This window comes from Myotis lucifugus, unplaced genomic scaffold (assembly GCF_000147115.1).
Source record: "Myotis lucifugus unplaced genomic scaffold, Myoluc2.0 scaffold_287, whole genome shotgun sequence".
Lineage (NCBI taxonomy): Eukaryota > Metazoa > Chordata > Mammalia > Chiroptera > Vespertilionidae > Myotis > Myotis lucifugus.
Genome location: NW_005871335.1, coordinates 1,373,912 through 1,394,777, shown reverse-complemented (window position 1 = coordinate 1,394,777; position 20,866 = coordinate 1,373,912). Strand labels below are relative to the sequence as shown.

The window sequence follows — 20,866 nt, the reverse complement described above, 5'->3', positions numbered from 1 at the left end:
CCGGTCGGGGCCGCCGCTGCCGCAGCCGAGGACTGAATGAATGAGCCGGAGCGGTGGAGCCGGGCTGCCCCCGGCCGCGCTCACCGGCCCGGGACGCTTCCGCATGGCCCGCGAGGAGCCGGCGCCGGCGGCGGTGGCGGCGGCCGGGCAGCCCGGGAGCGGCAGGGGCGGCGCGCGCGAGCGGGCGCTGCAGGGGCCCAGGGGTCGCCCGCAGGGGGCGGCCGTCGCTGAGCCGCACTAAACTGCACGGGCTGCGGCACATGTGCGCCGGGCGCGCGGCGGCGGGGGGCTCCTTCCAGCGGCGGGCGCTGTGGGTGCTGGCCTTCTGCACGTCCCTCGGCTTGCTGCTGTCCTGGTCCTCGAACCGCCTTCTCTACTGGCTCAGCTTCCCGTCGCACACGCGGGTGCACCGCGAGTGGAGCCGCCAGCTGCCCTTCCCCGCCGTCACCGTGTGCAACAACAACCCGCTGCGCTTCCCGCGCCTCTCCAAGGGGGACCTCTACTACGCCGGCCACTGGCTGGGGCTGCTGCTGCCCAACCGCACGGCGCGCCCGCTGGTGAGCGAGCTGCTGCGGGGCGACGAGCCGCGCCGCCAGTGGTTCCGCAAGCTGGCCGACTTCCGCCTCTTCCTGCCGCCGCGCCACTTCGAGGGCATCAGCGCCGCCTTCATGGACCGCCTTGGCCACCAGCTGGAGGACATGCTGCTCTCCTGCAAGTACCGGGGCGAGCTCTGCGGCCCGCACAACTTCTCCTCCGTGAGTTGCCAACCCTCCGCGCGAACCGCTCCCTCTGCTTCCCCAAGAGTCAGAAGGTCCCCACTCCAGGGGGCCGGGGCTGGGGGCTGGATACTAGGCCCCTTGTGGTGACACCATTCCGTGACCCACTCTTGGGTCCCCTGTACCTTCTCCAGGGGGTGGGAAGTTGAACACAGCTGTAGAAGTCGCCTACTCTTCTGCACCTGCTTCTCTCTTTCCACTATCCACCCCCAAGTCCTCAACTCTGCTCCTTATGGCCCTTTTTGGGAATAGCAGGCCTCCTTCTCCAGAGCCTCACCGGCTCTCTCGCCCCCCACCTCCCCAACTCCCGATACCCCATCCACAGGACTCCAGGCAACTGTACTGGGTCGAAGGCATGGATGAGAGGAAAGAGAAGCATGTCTTAAGTGTGGGCTTGTTGTCTTTGGGAAAACCAACCGGAAGCTCTTCCAAAATGGGCAGGGGCGCGCCGAGGCCCTAGCTTACCCATCTAAGAGCTATGGCTTCAGAGTTCCGAGACCCTTCCAATCAGGGAGAAAACTCCCAGAATATTAACACGGAAGCTGTAGCCAATTTGGTGGGGGAGACAGCAATCCCTTCCGCTACTTTTAAAAATGGCTTGTGTCTTCAGCATTCAAAGGAGTTGAGCAGTGGCGGGCACTGGCGGGCTCTTGCCCCCAGCCCGTGTGACTAAGGATCTTCTGCTCTAGAGAAGCCAAAGCCCTGCAGTGGAGAAAGCAAGGGGGACAGAGGTATGGCTGGAACGGCTGGGGCCAGGAGGAGCTCTGCTCAGGGTTTGCAAGCCGTTTGCTGTGCTGGTTCCCCCACGCTGTGGGTCTGGATAATGCAGCTGTTGCACAGAAGGTATCTGCCTTGTGCTGCTTGCCTGGGAGGAGTTTGGGTGCCAAGCCCCAGCATGGAGCGAGCCTGTGCACCATTTGTGTGTAAATGCCTCTTAGGTGGGTTTCTGCTTTCCCACAAATGCAGGGAATGTTGGCGTGTGTATTTATTTGTAGTGCTGCCAGCCCTAATGCATCACTTCTGACAGTAGCGTTTCTGACAAGGCCTTTTCTGGGATGGTAAAGAGAGACCACCATTCCAACAGGTGTTGGCAAGTCAGGCCAGGCCTCTGATTGGCTGATCAGACTGGTCCTTGTCTAGAATGGTAACCTTGGCTTCAGTCGTGCCCTCCTTGCCTCGCTTTCAGCCTGTTTGTAGAGCAACCCTGAATTATTGTTTCCTGGGCTTTTTCAGTTTGCCTTTAAAGAATACCTACCTGGTGACTACTCTACCTTAGGAAGCAGGAGATGCCATGAATATTTGCTTCTAAGTGACTTTCAAACTTCACACACAATTCTGAGTTCCACAGAGATGAAGGAATGAGGCTACGTAGTGATGCTCTTTGGTTTGTTGTTGTTTGACCTCTAACTAGCAGCCCCTAGAGTTATATTGAAGTTCAATGTTACATTCAAATAGCAGCTCCAGCTCCGAGTTACACAACGTGGCCTACCAAATACAATGCCTCTGGTAGTGGTTTCACAAGATGAGCAGGATCGTGTGCTAACAGCCAGTATTCACCGCTGACATTCACCACCACCCTGCGTTCGCAATGAGTTTTATTCCCATTTAAAGATGAGGCTCTTAAACACTGTCCAAAGCTCAGAGCCAGCAAGTTCAAAGTCCAGCTTTGCATACCATCAAACCCATGCTATAGAAGCCACATGTAACCTTCCTCTCTGGCCCTGGGCTTGTCTCCTATTAGCGGGCCCCTAAGTGGGACTCTCTGCCCTCCCCCATCCCCACCAAATCCTATCCCTCCTAGGAGCGTGGCTGGGAGCGTTGAAACTGGAGCTGCTCCAGGGGTCTAGGCCAGTGGTCGGCAAACTCATTAGTCAACAGAGCCAAATATCAACAGTACAACGATTGAAATTTCTTTTGAGAGCCAAATTTTTTAAACTTAAACTATATAGGTAGGTACATTGTTATTAACTTAATTAGGGTACTCCTAAGGCTTAGGAAGAGCCACACTCAAGGGGCCAAAAAGAGACGCATGTGGCTCGCGAGCCGCAGTTTGCCGACCACGGGTCTAGGCGGTCATGTCCTTGGCCACCTGTTCCCCGGGCCTAACTCAGCCCTGCAAAAAGCACACAGCTCCTGCAGGAGCTGCCTGGCCTCAGCCTCCCCCGCAGGTGCAGGTATGGCCACGAGGTGAAGAAAGCAGGGCTCTTCCCACTGGGCAGGCCCTTCTCTTCCCTCCCTGTGTTCTGCTTTCCTGCATTTGAGGAGCCTGCAGGCACACACCCAACCAAGCAAAGTACTACCTCCATTCCCCAAAGGTATGTGTTCCTGGGGGCTCAAGTGACCCCTACTGGCTTCCTATCATGGCCTTGTCCTGGGAGTCTTCTGCCCCTTAACATGTCATGCTGTAGGCTTTTTTCCAAGGGCTTCAGAATAAAAGGCTGTACCCCTCTCTCTTTGGAAGCAGCTATTTCAGGGGAGCCCTAAATACAGAGTGGACCCATGAGGAATACTTTTGTCTAACTGCACCACCCTGTCTCAAGCCTTTGTCATCTTTGGTGGAGTGGCACTATAGTGTAGGGGTAAGAACTGAATGAATGCTCAAGCTGCCCTGATGTTTCAAATCCTGAGACTGCCACGTGCTGTGTGTCCTTGGACAAGTGACTTGATCTCTCTCTTCTTTAGTGTCTGCTCCATCTAGTGGAGGTAGCAATAGTAGATACACCATATTAGGGGTGTGCGTGCGTGTGTGTGTGTGTGTGTGTGTGTGTGTGTAGATATAGATAGATAGATGGGTATACTGTGCTGGGCCCCCATAAAAATGTTGCCTTTAAATGGCACTGGCCTCCTATCTGACCTTTGACCTCCAGCTTGGTACTCTGCAATCTGCATCCATCCTCCGCACTATTGACAGAGTGGTCTTTCTAAAGCTCCACTCTGAGCATGTCATCTGTTTTTTAAACCTGTCAGTGGTTCACCTGTCCTCAGGATGAGGCCCAATTCCTGGGGCCCTACACCTAGGCCCTGCCGTTTCCCTTGCTGTGCCCTCTCTCATACACATACTCAAGCTCTGCAGACGGCTTACAGCAGCTGGACCCGCTCCTCCAGACTCTATGCCCCCCACTTCTACTGCTTTGTTAACCTGGGGACACTTACTTCAACACCCAGCCCTGCGGATGTTTCCTGACCACCCCTCCCTTCTGCCCTCATCACCAAACAATGGATGCCTTCCTCCTTTCACCCTCCAGCGCCCTGTTTAGGTGTCAGTCCTCACATGTGTGTATGTCATCACACCTGCTGGGCTGTATCTGTCTCCCCCTCCAGACCCAGCTAGCACGGAGTCTGATTCTAAGTGCTTGGTAAAGGTCTGGGGAATGAATATCTTCACCAGGTACCCCCAGGACTTCCTGTTGTCCTAGGTCATCTGCTCCAAAGCTCGTGGCTTAATTTCTCCAGGAAATAGCAGTGGATGCATTACTAATGAGTAAATGCCCAAACAATTTGGAGGCGTTTATTCCTTTTTGGGATAAAGGGGGAGCAAGATGCCAAGCAACGCCCCAAACACCTGTGCTTTCCAAGCCCTAAGAGGACTAGTGCAACAGGTGAGGAATGGGCTCCCAGGGGACACCTTTGGGGGAATGTGCCAGCTCTCCCCAAGATCTCACTCCATTCAGTAGACTCGTGGTCTGGAAATAAACTCAGCAGGAAGAGAAGAGTATCTTGGAAAGGCATCTGCTGAGTTTTATTGACCAGGCCGGCTCAGGGTGGGTTTCCATGCAGCTCCTGTGTGTTGCAGCTGTGCGAGGAAGTGGAGAGTGGCTACAGCGTTTGGAGAGGTTCAAGCCTGGGACTAATGAGAGGGCACGATCCTCTCGTGGCAAAGCCACGTGCAAGTCCCAGCACAATTATAGCCAAAGACTATGGTTGTAAGCTTGACCTTATGGTCCGAACCTGTGGGCCCACGTGGCTGAGTGATACGGGCTGTGGGAGGTGCAGCAAGTAAACAAAGCTTGATCAGGTGCATGTAATTGAGAAGATTCGAAACCCTCGAGAACGTTGTCAACATCTTGACCATACCCTTACTTTGCCTCGTGGAATCTGGCTATAAAATAAAGACTCAGCTTGAAGGCCGGGGCGCTGTCTCTCCATCAGAGAGGGCAGTATCCCACCCAGACCCAGCTTTCTTCTCTTGTCTGTCTCTTCTTAATCCTTCACCGCCCCCTCTCAGGCTCACCAAACCTGGTTGTGCTGGCGTGGCACGTATGGTGCCCAACGTGGGGCTGAGTATGGGGAACAGGGGCCTGAGTTCAGGGAACTGCAGGTTCACCCATGGCCGTTCCAGCTTGGCACACAAGTGTTAATCACTCAGCACTCAGACAAGCAGCTCCACCTCTGAATGCCCGTGTTGTTTCCCTGGTATCAGCCCTGGACCTCGGGCTCTGCACACTGGCCCTCCCGGGTTTTCTGGGGGGCAGAGGAGGGCAGTCTTCCCCATAATTGGGCAGGATGCAGAGCTGTGAGGCCATTCTATCTGGGCACTGGGGCCTTGGAAAAGGGACTGAGGTGGGGAAGGGCCAACAGAGGCCAAGCAGTGTCCACTGTGAGAACAAGAGCAGTGCCCCTCTCTGGGACGAGGCATGTTCAGAGGAAAGTGTCAGGCAGACCTGGTTCAGGGCTACAGCTCTGCCCCTTACTAGCCCTGGATAGACACTTAACTCTCCAAGCCTCAGAGAGCTGGGAAGAAGATAACATGTATACAGTGACCAGCCCATGCCTGGATAGCAGTAGGTGCTTGATATTTAAGAGCTATTATAATTTGAAGAAAGAGATCGACACAGAAACAGTCTTTGCATCTGGTGGTAGCAGTTATTAATCACTACTATCAGTATAATTATTGTATCTTGTCATGACCTAAATGGCATATGCTCATTTCCTGGTTCATTTCCAGTGGTTCTCAACCTTCTAGCCCTTTAAATACAGTTCCTCATGTTGTGACCCAACCATAAAATTATTTTCGTTGCTACTTCATAACTGTAATGTTGCTACTGTTATGAATCGTAATGTAAATATCTGATATGCAGGATAGTCTTAGGCGACCCCTGTGAAAGGGTCGTTCGACTGCCAAAGGGGTCGAGACCCACAGGTTGAGAACCGCTGATTTATTCAATCAATCAGTGATGGCGAACCTTTTGAGCTCGGCGTGTCAGCATTTTGAAAAACCCTAACTTAACTCTGGTGCCGTGTCACATATAGAAATTTTTTGATATTTGCAACCATAGTAAAACAAAGACTTATATTTTTATATTTATTTTATATATTTAAATGCCATTTAACAAAGAAAAATCAACCAAAAAAATGAGTTCACGTGTCACCTCTGACACGCGTGTCATAGGTTCGCCATCACTGGTCTATTGAGTGTCAACTATATGTTAAGCTTCCTACTAGCCACTGGGAATGTAAAATCCAATAAGGCTTGGTGTAGCACATAGTATTATTGAGGAACGATATGTGTGAACAGTTGCCAGGAGTTCACAGGTGCTCTGTAGTCTCAGAGGGGTCCCCAGATCAGATGGGGAACTCTGGTGGCTTCTTGAAGAGGTGACACTGGACCTGAGTCTTGAAGTATCAATACTAGCTGCAAGGTGGAGAAGGAGGGAAAGAGACTTCAGGGAGAGGGGACAGCACGTGCCAATAAATACAGGGGCCTGGAACAATGAGGGTGAACACAAGCTTTCTAGGCCCTGAGGGTAGTTCAGGGCAGCGGGAGGGAGTACTGGGTGTGCTGAGGTGGGTGGAGTTGAGGGATAATAATGAATGCTAGGATGGACACCTGGAAGCCAAACGGAGCTTTTAAACTTTGTAGCCAAAGCTCTGACTTCCTTCTACTGGCTGTTATGAGCTGTGGAAGGAGAGACCTCATCTATATCCCAGGCCCCCAACTGCCACCCCCATGCCTCACTCCATCAGAGGCCACTCCTCCCTATACCTTTCTCCCTTTTTCTACCCCCATTTGCAGGGGTCAACCTGGAGTACAGATTTTGGACTAGTCATACGTTAAAGACAAGGGAACGGCACTTGGTTTCATCATACCTTGTCACAGCAAGTAGGCTGGCTGGTTCGAGCCAGTGACAGAAAACAAGACATCATTTCAGCAGCATACTATGCTTCCAGTCAGCAAATTCTGTTGAAACGGTGCTAGCCCAAGAATTGCAGCAGTTGTGAGAATGGATGTCTTTAAGGGGGCAAGAAAGATACTTTTGCCTTTAGAGAAAGACGAGTAAACGAGCTAATACATGTAAAGTGCTTACAGCCTTTCCTGGCAACAAGCAAAGACTCAATAAAAGTGAAGTATTTCTGTTATCATTACTTGCAGTGAGCATTTCCAGTGAAGGACCGGAGCAAATAGCACTGGGCAGCTGTTGGGCCAGACCCAGGCTGGGCATGTTTCATGCCATGTCAACTCTCCCAGTAGCCTTAAATGCTTGTGTGATTATCCACATGTTACAGATGAGGGAATCACGGATTAGGAGAGTCTGTAATCTGCCCTTAGTCACAGAGCCAACCAGCGACGAAGCTGGGGTTTGAACCCAGGTCCTCATGATGGCAAAGGGGTGTGCAGCTGGATGCACAGCTGCACAGCTGGATGAGGAAGGAGGGGCATTGATGGGAGGCGGGACGTGTGCTGGGAGGACCAATCCAGTCTCAGTCCTGCCCGGACCAGCCATGTGACTTGGCTTCAGGGTCTTCCTCTGTGAAATGAGGACATGAGCTGAATGATCAATGGGACTCAGCTCAGAAGTTCTCTGTCCAAGTAAGCAGTCAGGGGGAAATAGGGCTTCACTACTACCGATGGCCCGAGCTCTTCAGCCATCCATTTCTTTCCTTTGCCCTCCTGAAACCGTGACTGAGGGGGGGAATGTACAAGTTATTGAAGTGCTAGAGACAGGATGGTGATTAAATAGACATTTGTACGAGGAACGTGAAAGGACCTGCACCCGTTATGTGACTTCGGGGAAATTAGTCTAGGGAATCAAATGTAAACTCTGCTCAGGTCTGCAGTTATCCAAATGGACCAGCGCCAGGCTGATTCGAATAGTGGCTATTTGGGGGCCACGGTGGCTGGCCAGGAAGGCATCCGTCAGATGTCTGCCCAGTCGAGAAGGGCTGGAAGAATGACGAGGCTATTTGCTTCGTGCTTCGGTTGCTTTGATTCTCCTGAGTGATTTGCGTGGATCATCGGAGATTCAATCAACCGATGCTCATTGAGCGGCACTGTGGGCCAGGCACTGGGCCACGGAGACAACCATAAATTCTCTCTGTTTCTGGTAAATAGGCTTGTAAAGGTCATTGTGCTTCAGCCGGTGACTGGATCTATCAGGAGCTGCCCATCCTACTGGGCATAGGGCCCGCCTAGGATTTGTACAGGACACCTGTTAAGTAAACAGTCACATCAATTTCACCAGAATCGAATGGGTGTTAAGGAACCCATTTTACAGATGAGGAAAGCAAGGCTCAGGGGCAGTGACGATTCAACCAAAGACCAGTCCAGCTCCAAAGCCAATGTTCTTTTCTGTGACACCATTCTGCTAACACTCAGTGATTCTGGTGAACAAACCCTTCCCTTGAGGGCGTCCCTCACATTATTTTGCATCTGAACTCACAGTTTCTTGCACTGCACTTTGGTATAGGAAGGCATTTGGATTCCAAGGCCTACAAATTGAAGAAGGAAAGGCCGTTCCTAAGACGATAAGATCAATGATAGACATGTCCCTCCTGCTCCATCCGCCAAACAGCTGGACAGAAGTAGACCTACAAAGGGGAGTCTACTCAAGAGCTGTGGAAGTTTTAATTCAGCCATCATCTGAGCTAAATGACCATTTCCCTTCTTTCAAGGACATTGGTAACTTAAGTCCTGGCTAAGGAAATGTTGCCAAATTGAGATCCAGCTCAGGCCTGTGCTAAGAAATAGATGACTCACTCGTAATTGGAACATGAATTGTTGATAAAACAAATAGAGGCCGCTAACATACTGGGCAGGTTTGTTCTCCTGAGCATGTCAAATATCTCCCCTGACACCACTGTTTAGACTATTAAATTGCTCAGTAAATTGTTTTCTCTGATTTCACACACATTTATTGAGCTCCTGCTCTCCGTCAGGCACTTCACGTTCATTAGTTTATTTCAGCCCGACAGCAAGAGGACGGTATTCTTTTGTTCCTGGTACCCGTGAGGAAGCTGATGGGCAGACTGGTGCAGTGACTCGCCCAAGGTCATGGACAGAAACCCCGATCTTAGGGTTGCAAAGTCAGAGCTCTTTGCATTGCATCACAGTTATTATGCAGAGAAATCCCAGTGCAGTAGAGTGTTAATTATTACAGTGTACATCACCTCATTCTGTCCCGACAACAGTGGAGGGTGGTTATTGAACTCCATTGTCTGCCTACCTTCAGAGAGGCAGGATCCATGAGTCACATGGCATGGGAACAGCAGACAGCTGGAATTTGGAGTCAGGCCTCTTAAGGCTCCCATATACCTTTTCTTCCCCTGCAGCTCCTCTGTTTCTGCTCAGTATGGGCTGGAGGGATTTTACCTGCCCTGGGAGGTTCTCTTAGGGCAGAAGCAACAGGCTTCTGAGTTCCTTGCAGAACAGAATCAGTGCTAAAACTGACTGCTGAGAAGAGGCACTGAGGCAAATGTTGAGCTCCTTCTTGATCTTTTGCCCGGAGACCTGCCCTCCTTCCTAAGCAGGTCTGTTCGGGCACACTCCACTTGGCCTGGAAAGAATGCTTCTCAAATGTTAGCATTCCTAGTTTCCTGGGCCCACCAGGGAGTTCCTGACTCAGTAGTTCTGGAACTGGCCTGAGATTTGCATTTCTAAAAGCTCCCCCATGAGGCAGATGCTGCTGGTCCATGGGACACCCTGGGGGAGGCAAGGCTATGGGCTCCTTAAAGTTCCATGAATGCTGAGAAAGGATCCATAGCCTCACTCAGTCATGTCCGATTCACTGGTTCTGTACAAGTACAGGTGAAATGAGCATCCTAGAATGAAGCAAGGAATGGCACATGGGGGAGGAGTGCTGGGCTCCCCTGTGAAGCCAGGAGGGTGGGCATAACAGAGACATCACCGTTCTGGGGGCAGCCTTCATACCACATCAAAGCAGGGTCTACAGAGGGGCCATGGGCCTAGCCAGAGTGTCAACCAAACCAAAATGCTAAGGCCATCTGGTAGACTGAATAGTGGCCCCTCAACGGTAGCCATGTCCTCATCCCAAGACCCTGTGAATACATTGCCTTACATAGCAAAAGGGACTTTGCAGTGTGATTAATTTAAGACTTTGAGCTGGGGAGATTGTCCTGGGTCATCTAGTGGGCCCCACCTCAGCACAAAGGTCCTTATAAGAAGGAGGCAGGAGAATCATATCAGAGAAGGAGGTGTAACCACAGAAACAGAGGTCAGAGAGATTTGAAGACACTGCATTACTGGCTTTGAAGTGGAGGAAGGGGCCGTAAGTCAAGGAAAGCAGGCAGCTTCTAGAAGCTGGAAAAGGCAAGAAAACATTCTCCCCAAGAGCCCCCAGAAGGAACACGGCCTTGCCGATCACCTGATTTAGCCTTCTGACCTCCAGAACTTGAAGCTAGTACATTTGTGTTGCTTGAAGCTACTAAGTTTGTGGTAATTTGTTATAGCATCAACAGAAAACTACTATGAGCCTCATCTGACATATAAAACACTCTCTTCTACACACCTGATTCTACATAGCCAGGCTGGGTAGGTTTGGATCAGGGTCTGTCCCAAAACCAAGAAAATAGAAGAATCCATAACAAACATGCTTAAGTTAGGTTTAAAAATAGTCAACGTGGGAGTGTTTTAGTCATGCTTATATTCATGCAAGATTGGGAATTTAGACCCCACTAACTTAAAAGGGAGGTGGGTGAAGGAATGGGAAGAAGGTGGCTTCAGGAATCAGAGACTCAAGTTCAAATCCCAGGTTCGCCAGATATGAACTGGGTGGCTATTGGGGAGTTGCTTACCTTCATTAAGACTGTTTCCTTATTTATAAATCAGAGAGTATGCCTTTCTTACAAGGTTCTTGTGAAACTTAAAGATAATATATTAACCCATTAAAGTTATTTATTGAGGCCCTGGCCGGGTATCTCAGCTGGTTATAGTGTCAACCCAATATGCCAAAGTTTCAGGTTTGATTCCCAGTCAGGGCACATACATACATGAAGCAACCAATAAATGCATAAATAAGTGGAAAAACAAATCTCTCTATCTCTATCTTTATCTCTATCTCTCTATCTCCTCTTCCCTTCTCTCTCTAAAATAAGTAAATAAATAAATAGATACATTTTTAAATTATTTATTGACGGCCACCCGTGCTGTAGTCCTGGTTGACAAAAGATGGGTGTACATAGAGAAAGCATCCCTGCTCTCTGGACTATAAAGGCACAGACGTCTAGGTGCCAGAAAGTGAGCTATCACTGCCATCCTCCTCACCATTATTAATAGGAGACACCTCTCACTTCTGTCCAGGAAGACTTGTGGGCCCTGGAAGAGTAGTGCATTCATGGTGGCCTTCTGTCTATTGTCACAGGTCTAACCAGGAACCATCACGTAGTTTTCATAGCACACTCTATGGGTAGGGCAGAGCCTTTTAGGGTTTCTTCCTCCATCCAGTACCCCGACCAAAATAAAAATCAGAGATGGAGATTGAGTTACTCAAGGTCACTCAAAAGTCATGGGCATTGCCCTGATAACACCAAGGTTTCGGGTTCAATCCCTGGTCAGGGCACATACAACAATCAACCAATGAATACATAAATAAGTAGAACAACAAATCAGTGTTTCTCTCTCTCTCAAATCAATAAACTAAAACATTTTTTTAAAAGCCACTGGGAAGCTTGAGGTGCACTCTGAGCTCAAGCCCACAGAAGATGTTTTTACATGGCTGCAGGGGCTGCTTCTTCCTCTGTGAACTCACCCTTTTCTGAAACATGCATGCTGGCCATCCCTTCTGGTTCCAGTGGCGGATCTGATCTGACCGTCGTCGCTGCTCTGAAAGTGAAGGGTTTAATCTTCTCTTGGAACCCCTCCCAAGGAAAATTATTTTCCTGCTTTGAAATGGCATGGGCATCCACGGTGAATCACATCTATAAATCTAAGCCTGCTGCTCGGGAAAGCAGATGAGGTCCGATTCGGCGTCTCAGCACAGCCTCACAGAGCAAATTATGGCAAGAATTTGATTTATAGAAGCACCTCAAAGGCTCCGGAGTGAGACGCGTGTTTATTCACTTTATTACCGTTTATTTTACACTATCTCTTTACGCTCCCTGCACATGGATTCGACAGGCTATTTGGATAGATGCGTATGCCCGGCCAGTCTGCACAGCCCTGTTGAGGAGCATGGCTCTCGTTGGCCATCCCGCCAATAGCTGGGGTTTGGGGTCCTTATGCCGGTGTTGGGGTGAAGCCCAGATGTGACAAACAGGCTCGAAGACTGTGGCCCAGCGTTCTTGCTTGCATTGCCCCAGCTCTGCGTTTGTGCGGTCCTCGGTGTGGGTCTCCAGCTGCAACCCCGGGATCGCACAGGCAGGCTTGATTTAGGATTCAGAAGTCTCAGAACAGCTGGGGATAGTTAACGTGGCTATAATTACATTACATTTCTGACAGTACGCGGAGTGAGAGTCTTTTCTGTTGTTGTTGAATATTCGATGAGCATCAGATATTTTAAGTAGCCAGGGAGACACGGCTGCATGTTTTCCATCCAAGTGGTTTCGTTTTTAAAATTCCGGCCTGGGTGAGTGGCTCGGGCTGCAACCCCCTCTTACCTTGCTTTTGGAAAGGCAAGAACCACGCCCTTTGGGCTGTGGCTGCAGAGCGGAGTCAGGAGAGCTGTGATGCTGAGAAAAGAAGGGAACAGGCAGGGACAGTGGGCGCCCCTGTGTGGCAGGAGCCACAGGCAGTCTGGAACATCATCCCAGCTCCCCTCCCTATAGCCCCACCCCAGCCTCCACGAGAAAGCAGAGGCCCAGAGGGCAGACAGGCCGAAACTTGCTGAATGTGACATTTCTAATAAGTGTTGGAGCTGGGGCCAGCTCATTTCTGGCCTCTCGCCTACAATGGTTGGTTGGTGTCAAGAGGTGGGTGGGGACAGTGGGCGCAGGATGGAGGCCCACCTGCTCGAGGCCCACCTGCTCTGCTCTGTGCCTCACACTTGTCTTCTTCAGCCCTCGGCAGCGCTGTCGTGCCCATTTAACAGATGTGGAAACCAAGGCTTATAGGGTTAATGTGGGAAGTGTGCGATGAGGAACCTGCATCTGAGGAACCTGCATCTGATGCTACTGCATTTGAATATTTAATTTTCTGGCTATTGACCTCTGGCTCCTTCCCTCCCCTGACCCCTGCCCCGAGGATCTCAACCAGCCAGTGAGGTAGGAAACTACCTATTACTCTCCCTACTTTCCTGGTGTCAGGGGCTCATGGTCCTGAGTCACCCAGCCAAGTCTCTTAGGAGCAGCTCTTTTTTCAAGGAATTTTTCAACGTCCATGTCCTTGCTCAGCTCATCCCCTTCCCCCGGATTAAGCCCCCTCTCCTCTACACAGCCCTGTGCTTGTATATGCACACACTATGCCTGGAAGGGTGCGTGGGGTGTGATAACAGGCTGCCCCCCAGGAGGGGCCTGAGAGGATGCGGCAGGGTGGATGGGAAGGAGCCTAGCGTCTTATTCTGCACCTTTTTCTATGGTTTGAATTTTTCAACCGTGTGTGTGTGTGTGTGTGTGTGTGTGTGTGTAACTTACACTAAACAAACACACGAAACAAAACGAAAGTACGCTCCGAACAAATGCCGTCTCTTCTGAGGCTGTCTCCAGCCACTTCTCCATGGAAACCGTCTGGCAAGTAAAGGTCTCATCCCTTCAGCCACCCAAGGCTCACTCTGCATAGGCCCCTCTGATCTGGCCCTTTTATTACAACCCTCATCGGACCATCCCCTTCCTGAGGGCAGGGCCATGCCTGGCTCCACCTTCTGGCACCCCAGGACCTACTGCCATTCCTCATAAGTACCAAGGGCTCGATCTGAATACCGTACTGAATTGCCAAAACAGGAAAAGGGATTGGTGCCACCAAAATATACGTGGGCTCGTTCAGTGGTGCATGAATTCATTCAGTGATGAGTTGCGTGTGCCGGCATTCTGCTAGGCGTGGCGCGTAGAGGGAAGTGGGTACATCCGGCCCTTCCCTCACGGAGCGCACATGCTGGAGCTCGATGAATGATCTGCGTGCCGATCGGAATCAGTGTTTAAACATCCCTGGCCCGGACCCAGAACTACTGAATCAGAGTTTATGGGGGAGAGGACCATCGATCTGTTTTTAACATGCAACTCCAGGTGACCGAGGGTTTTAGGAGAACATTCTGTGTTGCCGGTGACATAGATAATCTACAAATGAACAAACACATGAACAAGAGTGGCTCCAGTATTAATCAGTGAAGGCAAAAGATTAAGGGCATGCGATGGAGAATGGCAGGAGGCTACTTGAAGATGGGAGGAGGGAAGGACTGATCCCCTGGGCAGGTGATATCTTTGCTGAGATAACTGGAAAGTGAGAAAGGGAAGCCATGAGGGGATCCAGGGAAAAGCATTCCCGACAGGGAACAGCAAGCTAACGGCCCTGGGGTTGCGTGGTGGCAGCGGCAGCGAGGGAGGGAGGGAGGGAAATTCTCCTTCCTTCCGACCCTGGAAATTCAGCTTCGGTAGCTCAGTTCTCCTGGTCTTTGTATTGCGAGTGCATTTGGCTCCTTCCAGAACGTGGCTGCCTCTCTCACCCACACACTTGAGAGAACATGATTCCGGCAGTTCTGGAAATACTGACCTTCGGAATGCTAATGTGATGGAGCCTGAGGTCCTGAGGCTGAACTCTCCTCTAGAAAATAACTGCAAGTGAGCGGAAAACCCCGCCGTCCCAGGAAGCCGGTTGCAGATCCCTGTGCAAGGGCAGCTCAGTGAGACCGGTGTGGCCGAGTGCTTCGTCCTGGTTATTCTGCACCCCGTCCCACTGCTGCTTAATATTCACGAAGGTGGGGCCTTACCCCTTTAACGTACAGGTGGATTTTCCTTATTCATCTTCTGAAGCGTTGGGTCAGGCTGGCTGGTTGTTCACACTGAAAACAGGCCCCTTGGCCTGGCTTTTGTGTTTCAGGGAGAACTTGCAAACTTTTCAACGTCTCTTCATCTTCATGAGAACCATGTGACAAAGAAGCAAATGGTATCCTTCCCATTTTACAGATGGGACAACTAAGGCTTGGAAAGGAGAATTGACTTGCCCTACGTCACCCAAGTAGTGCCAGAGGCAGCTCAGTTCTTCCCCCGCCCGTGGCAGTGAGTCGCCACCGGGAGACAAAATCCGTGCCCTTCTGCAAGTCTCATTGTTCCTGTCACCTCCTCTGGGAAGTCTGCCTTGGTGCCCCGGGAGGGCTTTGTGAAACCTGGTCAAGGAGTTGAATCCTTGGTTCAGAGGTGTTTCCCTCCAGAGTTTCTTCAACATCAGTAACTTTCCAAGCACGAGACTCACCGGTGGGCACTGCGAAAATGCAGGCTCTGGTTCAGTTGGCGGGGCCTGAGATTCTGCATTTCCGAGAAGCTCCCAAATAACACCAATGCCGCTGCTGCCCGAACCACATTTTAAGTATCAAGGATCTACAAGGCAGGAGGATAAGGCAGCATGGAGTCTGAGAAAAGGAAGGGCCTCTGGTCCTGGATAGGACCTGGTTGCATAGCAACCCTGATGCTTGATTCTGTGTTAAAACAACCATCCCTCATGGACAGAGTTCCAGGAGGGACCATCTCGTCCCGCCCCTGCCCTGAGACGCCAAGCCGCTTCTTCCAGGCTAGCTTTCAGGCAGCGGCTGCTTAAAATGCAGAGGGCACAGTCCTGGCGAAGTCTCTGTTAAGGATAACTCTTTCCTTTGTCTTTATATGATACTGAAATGACTAGGCATTTAGGGAGACCGTGTGAATGGGGAAAATGGCAATGGAGTCGCCTACCTCCAAAATGAGGAGCCGACACTGGGTATTTCCGCACACTTACCTGATTTTGTGCATGTCAGTGGACACATCCGAGAGCGGTGTCAGTCCAGGAAGGATGGCTTCTAGCTTGATCACAGTGATCAGTCTTCGTGCAGCGTGCCGCTCCTGAGCGGGCGAAGACTTCAATTTGAGGGAGCTGTGCCAATAGCAGGGCATTTCTAGGTAATACAGCCAGAAGCCTGTGCGTTTGTTGCTGCAAGGCCATTAGTTAGAATTGCTAAGGCTGCTCGCAAGCCATGCCTGGGGCTGTTCATTTGATTCTCTCATTCATGCCCTCCTTGCTATTTCGGTCATCCATTACTTTGCTCATTTATGACTCTCACATTCATCTACTAATTCATTCATGTATCAAGTGCCTTGTATATACCAAGTATTGTGATGGGCTCTAGGGATATCAAAGTAAATCCGTTCTAAGTCATCAATTCAGTCTCTTCACCCCGGTATATCCTATAGGCAGCAACAGTCCATATGCCTGAACGGCCTCTTCAGGTGGGTGCTGAAAACCTGAGCCAGCCATTTGTTATCTGTGCTCTGAGAATCTGTCTTGTTTAAAGTCAGCACGTGGTTCCCCAGGACAAGATAAGGCCAAGCAGCCAGGTAAGCTCCAGACTCTCACCCCACACACCATGCCTTCTGCATGTTGAGCTGCCTCGGTTCCTTGCATCTGCATGCTCTCCCGAGCCTTTGCACATGCTGTTCCCTTCGCTTGCAATGTCCTGCGGCCCCCACCTGTCCTTGGGAAACTCGTCTCATCCTTCCATCCTCGGCTTTGTCATCTTCGCCCCTTCCCTATGCCTCCATGCTAATGCAATTAGGCCCTCCCTCTCCTGGGCTGCATAGAGCCAACGAGGCCTTGAGACAGTCTAGCACACAGTGGTTAAGAGGAAGGGTTCAAATCTTGGCTTTCCCATGTGCTAGTTGTATGACCATGGAGAGAGATCACTGGAGTCCACCCAGTTTCACATTCATTCTCCATTTGGATTTGCATGACAGCTCTCAGGGCAGGTAGAAGGGCTGCCAACCCCAGGCAAGTGGAGTGACTTGCTCAAGGTCACAAAGAGAAGAAGAAGCCAAGTCTTAACTACAGCTTAGCTCCTCTCAGGGCTGAGGCTGGTCTGCAGCATGCACAAAGAGGTTAGCCACGGGGAGCCGCTCATTAATACCTGTCGGGCATTTTCATTGCTTTCCGCAGAAGAATCTGCTCTGGCCAGACAAGTAAGCCACCGAGGGGAGCTGAGGTTATTGTATGATGATTCAGGTTTTGAAAAGCAAGTTTTGCCCAAGATATTTAAATAACTTTCAAGTTACAGCCACTCCATGCAGGACAACCAGGCAGTGGTATATGACTTCTGGGTAGGAGGGGAATTGAGTGGGAGGCCGGAGCCAGGCTTCCAGAGAGAAATTACCATTTTGTATTTATTACTTTGGCTCACAAGAGTGCCGCAGGGACAGGCTTGCTAATACATTGGATAATTGCCTCGGTTCTCCACTTCATTTTGCCGTATGTGGACCAGCCCAGGTGCAGACTTGTAGGATGTGATTCAGCTTAGGCTCCCAGGTGCCCAGGGCTCTCTTTGGGAACATGAGATGCTGGAGAGGGGTAGGGAATTGGGAGAGTGGGGGACTGGGGTGCCCATCTCTCAGGCATCAGGGTCCCTATGACCAGGGAGAAGGGAGTGGAGAAAGAGTCCCAAACTAGGAGCCAGGAGACTAGAATGTGTTGTCTGCCACTGACTGCTGAGCAGCACTGAGCCCTTAGCTGTCCCTCTCTGGGCCTCTGGGCTCTATCTGGAAAAATAAAGGAAATCATAAGTCACTATTTCTCAACTCTGGCTGCACATTAGAATAACCTGAGGGAACTTTTAAAACATAACAATTACTAACACCACAAGCAAAACCCCCAAAGATTCCGATTTCACTGGCTTTGAGGTAGAGCCCAGACATGGGTAGTTTTTAGCCGGAGTTGATCGTCCCTGGACTAAACTGATCTATGCGGCCTTCCTTAGGATGGGCATTTTAGGAGCCTGTGTCAGCAAAAAAAGTCAAGTCAGTGACCTTGAGATTCAAGGTGACTTGATTCCATGTCTAGATTATTGCTGTCAATAATTTGGACCTGCTCCTGTCTCATCTTCTCCCCAGTGAGGTTCCCTCTGCCAGTGAGCGTTGGGGAACTGCATCTGGAGGCAGGAAGCTCAACTCTGTGGTCATGGGTCAGTCCCCTTGGGGTCCCTGGGCCTCAGTCTCCTTCTCCCTAGATGATGAGACAGCAGCTCAGCTCTGCCTGCCTGTGAGCAGGGGTTGGGCCAGACTTAGTGTCCCATCACCATCTGGTTTACAGGGGGTGTTCCCATCCAGTGCCTGAGCAGGCAGCCTGATAGTGGAGAAGACTGCTCCTATTTCTTAGATAAGGAGACAGAGGCTCCACATGGTCAGGTAACTTACCCAAGGCCATCCAGCCAGGAAAAGGGTGGAAGCAGGCAGACATCAGTTCAAACCCCAGCAATGCAGCTTCCAAACCAACATTGACTACTTGATTAATTTTTCTGTGCCTCAGTTTCATCTATAAAATGGACATGAATGCTACCCATTTCCAGAGTACAATTGTAAGAAGGAAGAAAGATAACCAGATAAAAATCCTGTGGAGCCTGGCACTAAGCAGATGCTCAATTAATGTTTCCTTTCTCCCTCCCTTCCTACTGCCATGATTTCTCCCATTCTCCTCTTATTCCTTCCTTTCCACTTGCTGGTTTTTAAACTCTTTAAGGACTGGGACCCTGAGAATCAATTGACTCTGCATGACCTTGGGCGAGTTGTTTAATCTCTCTGGACCTCAGTCTTCCCATCTGTAAAATGGGTATATTCATGGTATTTGCAGTTGTGAGGACCAAATGCCTTGGGAGAACAGGTTCTGGCATAGAGTATTGGCTGTTACTGTTCTACTACTTAGAGTCTTCCTTCTCCTCACTGGGCCCTGTCACAGAGGACTACTCTGCCCTCTTTGCCCCCCTGTGGTTGTTGAGTGATCTGGGGAGTGGTCCCCCCTACCCAAAGCAGAGGGACAGTAAACAAGCACAGCTTCCCAAGTCCTCACTTGCTGACTGTGTTCTCAGCCACGACAGCTCTGCTGAGCACACAAGGCCCCCGGGGTTCCTGGCAGAAAGAGGCAGCCCTATATCAGGGGATTGCTTACTATCTTGAGGTGGAAAAAAGGAAAAAGCTATAAATATGAAGGATTCGCCTGTGATAAGTCATGGTTAGAAACCTCAGCTATATAACTTTTTAATTCCCCACTCCAGCTTGTAAGCTCATGCAGTAAAAATAGTCACTAGTAATTTATTTTTTTCCACTCTTTTAATTTTGTAATTTTTTTCCTTAACCAGCCAAAAAGTCCTCCTAAACTGGCCCTAAGCTTTTGGTTTTTTTCCTTTAGTATTCATAAAATGTCACCAGGGATTATAATGTAAACGCTATCCCCTTTCCTGCATTGCCAGGATGATAATGTACAGGCTCTTAATTAGATGTTGTTAAAATAGGCGTGAGTGCTGGGCGTGGCTTGCCTCACCTGCCTCCAGGTGGCCAAGGAGGGTGGCACAGAGGGAGGCAGTTCAGTCAGAGCTGGGCATGCAGCTCAAGTGGTGGATTCGAGTCCCATCTCTTTAACTTTGGAGCTGAGTGATCCCAGGCAAGAAACTTTGCTCACGGGGCTGTTTCCTTGTCTGTAAAATGTGGACAAAAATTAGGGGCTGATCTCCCTCACTGAAATGTTCTGAGAATTCAAAGAGATAATGTATAAAAAATTGTTTCATTCAATGTAAAGTACTGTAAACCTGTTGGAGATTATTGTTACTGGTGATGATGATGGTGGTGGTGTTAGCAGTGGTGATCATGGTGGTGGTGGTGATGGTGATGATAGTGATACTGCCATGTGCACGGTAGAGCCTATAGGTTTATGTGATGAGACGAGGATTTTCCTCAGAGCCTTGTACCTTTCTGTGTATACAAAATAGGTGTTCAGTCAAGAATCATCTACCTAAAATCAACTTCAGATTTCAGAACTCAGTTCACCTCTTAGATGTTTCAGTCATTTGCTCAGCAAATATTATTGAGTGCCTACTGTGTGCCAGAACCCGTTAGTATTGGACCACGGGAAACAAACAAAACAGGCACAGTCCCTGCTCTCGTGGGGCGTATTGTCTAGAAGATGGTAGAGTGGGCTGGTGGAGATAGATGGTAATCATCTGGGCAGATGATAATTCCAGATGGTGATAAAGACTCTGAAGACAATAAAATGTGACAATAGGATAGATAGAGTGATGGATAGAGGTGTTGGCAAGACCCTTTTGGCTTGTGTACTCAGGAAGGCCTGTGAGAAGAGGTGACATTTCAACTGAGGCCAAAATGATGGAAGGATGTAACCAGGGGAAGATCCGGGAGCAGAGAGTCCCAGGTAGAAGGGACACAATGCAGAGGCTTTGAGTTGAGAATGAACTTGGCTGTATGAGAGACGAAAAGAAGATCTGTGTGTCTTGAGCAGAGAGGAGGAGGCAGCGAGTGGATTGAGCTGATGTTGGAGAAGTAGGCACAGGCTAAGTTGTGGCAAACCTTATAAACTGGGCTGAATTTGGAGATTACTCTCAGGGCAGTGAGAGACCTGCGGGAGGTTTCAAAGGTCTAGAACACTGTGAATTAATACACTCTTCAAGAAGATCATTCTGGCTTCAGAAATTAGGTAAGAATGGAGGCAGGAAACAAGTCAGCATGCGATGCAATATTTGGGATGAGAGATGCTGGTGGATTGGACCAGGGCTTTGATGGTGGAGGTAGTGAGAGTGGCTCAGTGTGGGCTGTGGTAAAGGTGGATCCAACAAGACTGGATGTTGGACTGGGTGTGGAATGTCATAAAGGGAGGACTCAAGAGTAACTCGCAGGCTGTGGTCTGAGTGACTGGGCTGATGCTGGTATCATGCACCGACAAAGGGAGGGCTGGGGAGAGTAGATGTGGG

The 20,866-nt window shown here is 50.1% G+C and overlaps 1 protein-coding gene across 1 annotated transcript in view; it reads left to right on the top strand.

The window, feature by feature from the left end:
* Positions 1–40: 40 nt before the first annotated feature.
* The window catches only part of ASIC2 (acid sensing ion channel subunit 2), a 203,976-nt gene continuing 183,150 nt past the window's right edge, over positions 41–20,866 (top strand). Inside the window, 2 exon segments of the mRNA XM_006099877.3 lie at positions 41–193; positions 195–755. Of these exon segments, the coding sequence (XP_006099939.3) occupies positions 41–193; positions 195–755 (714 nt within the window).